The 5009-nt window shown below is 64.8% G+C and overlaps 1 protein-coding gene across 3 annotated transcripts in view; it reads right to left on the bottom strand.

Annotated features, from left to right (window-relative positions):
• The window catches only part of CBS (cystathionine-beta-synthase), an 18428-nt gene that overhangs the window by 9970 nt on the left and 3449 nt on the right, over positions 1 to 5009 (bottom strand). For all 3 annotated transcript variants that reach the window (XM_025050223.1, XM_015593117.2, XM_025050224.1), the window contains 5 exons: positions 3861 to 3967; positions 1981 to 2115; positions 931 to 1010; positions 702 to 836; positions 159 to 228 (listed from right to left, as the gene is read on the bottom strand). In XM_025050223.1, the coding sequence (XP_024905991.1) occupies positions 159 to 228; positions 702 to 836; positions 931 to 1010; positions 1981 to 2115; positions 3861 to 3967 (527 nt within the window). The remainder of the gene's footprint in view (positions 1 to 158; positions 229 to 701; positions 837 to 930; positions 1011 to 1980; positions 2116 to 3860; positions 3968 to 5009) is intronic.

Raw genomic sequence — 5009 nt, 5'->3', positions numbered from 1 at the left:
GCGTTCCAGAGAGGGGACGCTGGGCCTGGGGCGTGAAGGATGACGAGGAGTTGCTAAGGAGCTGCTGAGGCTGGTGCCCCCCACCCCCACCTCCCGGCAACCAGGGAGGGCGGCAGCGAGGGCGGCAAAGGGGCGGGCTCGGGGCTCAGGGCACAGACCGTCGCACTGCTGCAGGATCTCCTCTGCGGTGCTGTCGTAGTGAGCCAGGGGGTTGGCCGCGTTGCGGTACTGGGGGGACAGAGCAAGGGCCACCGGGTCAAGGTCAAAGGCGCTGGCCTGGCCACAGCCGCAGGGCATCCGTGCAGGGGGCTGGTCCCGGCGGCTCAGGGGCCGGGGCCTAGAAGCCTCCGCAGACAGGAAACCTCCAGCCCAGTTCTCCCGGAGACGTGATTTCTAACCCGGAAGCGAAACGAGCGGACGGAGGACCTTCCGGTAAAAAGGCCTTTGTGTGTTTCACGCCTGCGGAGGCTCCGGGGTCCCCGGCCAAGGGCGTCTCCGCTCAGCGTGCCACACTGAGGCCCTGGCAGCCGAGAGCCGGAGGTCACCGACCTGCTGGCTGTGGAGGCCAGGGCCGTGTGCCCGTGCGCAGCATCGGTCACCTGTGCAGCCCCCAGTCCTGCTGCAGGTGTGGCGCCCCCTCCCCCCAGCGCCCACTGCAGCCCATGCTCCGAGCGCGCACTCAACCCCGCCCCACACCTCACCTGGTCTAGGATGTGAGAATTGGGGATCTCGTTCCTCAGCCTCCACGCCACACCCACGTGTGACTCGGGGGAGTCGAACCGGGCGTTGGTGGGGGTCCTCACTATCTCGGCCCCCAGGGCCCGCAGCACGTCCACCTGCCGAGGGACGCCACCGTCACCCTCCGGCCTCCCGCACTGGGCAGTGGTCCCAGGGGACGGCCCCGCCCTCCCGAGCCACCTGCGGGCTCACCTTCTCCGTGCTCATCTTCTCCGGCATCACGATGACACAGCGATAGCCCTTCACGGCGGCGGCCAGGGCCAGCCCGATCCCTGGGGACCGCACACGGTGAGCCCTGCCCCTGCAGCCCCGCGTCGTCCCCTCTGCCCACAGGGCGGCCACTCCCCCCGCGGCCCTAAGGGCACAGGCCTGGGGACAAGGCAGCCTCCTCCTGGGTCCCGAAGGGGTCAGGGCCATCGTCCTGAGGACGGACGCCCCACCACTGAGACCACTTCGAGCCGTAAGATCTTGTGGAATCGCCCGCCGAGGCGTCAGGCTTGCTGGGGACCTGCCACCCCCTCCTTTCCCAACGCTCCCTTGGTGACGCGGGTGTCTGCCCTGTGCCTGTCCCCACACCGCATTTGGGAAACACGTGACTCGTCTGGTGTCACACGTTCCCGGCTGGAGGGGACCTGTCTCTGATGTGGATGACATTTAGAGACCTCGGACTTGGTAGCGTTGGTGCTGGAGGGAGTTAGACCCTGGGGCTGTGGGGAGCGGGGTGAGAATATTCTGCATTTGAGAAAAGGACATGCATTTTGGAGGCCAGATGGCGGTTATGGGCTGAATTGTATCCCCCCAAAATTAACATGTCGAAGTCCTAACCCACATCACCTCAGAATGGGACTGTTGGGAGATGGGGTCTTTGAAGAAGCGAGGTTAATCGAGATCACCAGGGTGGCCCTAATCATCAGTGATCAGGACACAGACACACAGAGGGACGACCGCGTGAGGACACAGGGAGAAGACGGTGTCCACACGTGTGCCAAGGAGACCGCGGGAGGGACGGCCGGGCCCCCAGACCGTGAGAAAATAAATGTACGGAGGTCGCTGCCATCTACAGAGCCAGTGACCGCCCGGCTCTTCAAAGACCCCATCCGGGCCTTTCCTGCCAGGTGTCAGAGCACGCAGGGCGGGGACACAGGGCTGCACGCGTGCCCCGTGCAAAGCAGACTGGGGAGGCGGCCGCCAGCCCCGCCAGCGCGGGCCACGGCCGGGGCAGCCCGCCGTCCCCGCGCGCACCTGTGTTCCCGGACGTGGGCTCGATGATCGTGTCCCCGGGCTGGAGCACCCCGGCCCGCTCGGCCTCCTCCACCATGCGCAGGCTGATGCGGTCCTTGACGCTCCCGCCCGCGTTGAAGAACTCACACTTGGCCACTGGGAGCGAGACGGGTCATGAGAGGAGGGCCCGGGCCCCCCACACCTGCCGACCCCCACTGCCCACTGCCTGCACAGGGACAGGCCTGGTCTCTGTCCACGCCCGCCCCCCACCCGCTGAGGACTGCAAGGCACCTCTGAGGGACTGGGACGGGCACGCCCCAAGGAGCTGCCCACTGGCCACGGGCCAGAACCCCCTGTCGGGCAGCACAGCGACCTGTGGGGCATGCAGCAGGCACCGATCTGCCTCATGCGCCCGTAAGGCCCGGCCGTGCCCTGTGGCCCCAGCCAGGGGACTCGGTGCCCTGAAGCCACAGCCCCGGGTCGCAGCCTCGGACTGGGACCCGCACACCCTCCCGATCTCTTAAAAATATGCAGTGTCTGTCCAGTGGGGGGGTCGAGTGGGGAGGTCATGTGGGGGGTTGCTGCAATGCCGAGGCCCCGGGCCAGCCCGCGACACCCCAAACAGCCTCCAACCGGGTCTGTCTGGATTCCTGAGACCCCACCCCTAGACAGACTCATCCCCTAGAGCCAGGAGAGGCTCCTGCTGTGCGTGTGTGCGCGTGTGCACGCATGTGTGCCTACACGCACGGGACCCCCCGAGGTCTCACTCCGAGTATGAGCAGATGCTCCCACCCGCCCACCGACAGCAGCCCTGAGGCAGGGGCCTGCTGCGTAAGCCATCAGCCTTGGCTGTCCACATGTAAAAGGGACACATGAAAACCCCCCCTGGGGCTACTGTGCCTGCCGGTCCGGGTTAGGGGTCTCTCGCCCCGGGCCCTGGGGTCTCTGGGGCTGCCCGGGACCCCGGCGTGCCCCGCAGTGCCCGGGAGCGTGTGCTGCTCTGTGCCTCCCGAGAGAACCTTTCTCCAGAGGGGAAGAGGAGCGGGGCTCTGAGGGCGACGCCCCCGGGTGAAGCGGCCATCTGGTGCCATGACTCCGTGACCCCTTCGGGCCCCCTCGAGGTCCGCTGATGGATCTGTCCCCTCCAGCTCACGCCGCCCCGGAACCGGGACCCCCTCCAGGGCCGTTGCGGCTGCTGTGTCCTCTGTGACAAAGTGGCAGTCTCCATGGGCTCAGTGCCCGGGAGACAGTGACAATGAAGAAATGCTCCCAGCCTCTTAGTTCCTGGAAACCGCTTCCTGCAGAGCAGCCCCCTCCCCGAATGGCAGAGAAGACCCTCGGATGAGCCCCTCGTTCACCTAGGATGGGGCCAGACACAGCCCCCAGTTCCCGTGTCTCATGAGTAGCAGATGAAGTGTCCGTCCCCACGGAACTGGGCCAACACTGAGATGACCGCTTCCTGCCCAGCGGACGACCGAGGGACCCTCATCACAAAACTGTCCCATCGTCACAGAGAGCCGCCTGCAGGGTGCCCGCTCCTCCCCAGAGGCGTCCAGGACCGTCGGCTGCATCTGCGCCGGGAGCCAGCCTCCTGCTGAGGCCGGGCGAGGCCGCCCTCCCTGGCTGGGGTTCTGCCTCTGACCCCCCGCCGCGCACACACGCTCCCTCCCCCTCCCTCCCCTCAGGCCTCGCCTCACAGGCCACCGTCCCCCGACCCCCGGCTCCAGAGCAGCCCGCTCCGTCACCCTCCAGCACGTGAGCCTGTCGCGTATCCCTTCTGCTCTTATAGGACATGCTCTGGCCATTCGTCACCCCCACGAGGGCTCCGGGGCCCGCCCACCCCACCCTCAGGCCCGCGAGCCCGCGCTGGGCTGAGCACAGGATGGGGACCGGGCACTCACGGAGCTCGCACTTCAGGCCAAAGTGCTTCCCGATCTTGTTGACCCGCACCATGGGGGTGTCCCCGATCTTCATCAGGATATCTGGCAAGATTTTGGGGGGCTTTGCCCTACAACAGAGGAGTTCGCGATTATTCACAAACACAAACCAAAACAGTACCAGCCTTGGCAGTCCAGCACATTCTTTTAAATAAATCAAAAAATAAGTCAAAGAACTAGCTTTAATGAGGGAACTGGGTGATGACCACACAAATCTACACGCAAGAAAAAAGGTGACAGCCACACACACACACACACACATACACACACACACACTCACACGCCTAAAAACCTATGAAATGAATATCTGTAGTTTAGTTAACAGTCAGCTGCACCAAGGTCACTTCCTGGGTTCGAAAAGGCACCGTGATAACACGTCATCCAAGGGCAGCCTTGTGACAGGGACACAGGACCTCTGCGTCGTTTCTGTAACTCCTCGCGAGTGTAAAGTTCTAACTCGAAAGAGTCAAGCAAACACCAGCTTTAAAACGGCACCGGGTCCCGGCTCAGCCTCTGACACCGGGGGCACTGCCTTCTCTCCTCTTTGGTCAAAATACTGGTGCGGACTCCGAGCGCAGACCCCTCAGACTGCCCGGCACCACGCGCAGAGCCGGGCACAGGCGGTGCAAAGCATGGTGATGCTCCAGACGCAGAGGAAAGGCCTGGGGCTGGCCGCTCTGTCCTTGGGCCGGGTCAGGACCGCCCCCCAGAGGACGTCCAGCCCAGAGTGGGCTTTCCCTTCCGCGGGCAGCTGCCTCCCTTCACACTGCAGTGACGGCCCCCCACCCCCCCACGCGGTTCTCCGCCTGACAAGCTGGTGACAGGTGAGCACTCAGGTGTGTGCTGTGACACAGGCATCTCCTGAATGTCCCTGTGGCGCTTCTTCCTCCCCCCAGGGACAGGCCTAGGTGCTGAGGACGTGCTCACCAAATATTCACCCAGGAGGACATACACCTTGCCTGAATTAAGAGACTCAGGAGCTTCCTGCGCCCCCAGAGTTATAACCTACCGCCTGGGATCCTCAGACCTCGGTGAGCCTGTCGCCATCCCAGGGGCCCATTAGATGTCCTCCCCCAGGGGGTCCAGCCCCCCAGGGGCTCTGAGGAGGGCAGG

The sequence above is a fragment of the Pteropus alecto genome, unplaced genomic scaffold (genome assembly GCF_000325575.1).
Source record: "Pteropus alecto unplaced genomic scaffold, ASM32557v1 scaffold97, whole genome shotgun sequence".
NCBI classification, from domain to species: domain Eukaryota; kingdom Metazoa; phylum Chordata; class Mammalia; order Chiroptera; family Pteropodidae; genus Pteropus; species Pteropus alecto.
Note: the sequence above shows the minus strand (reverse complement) of the source record. Positions and strands in the feature narration are given on the sequence as shown.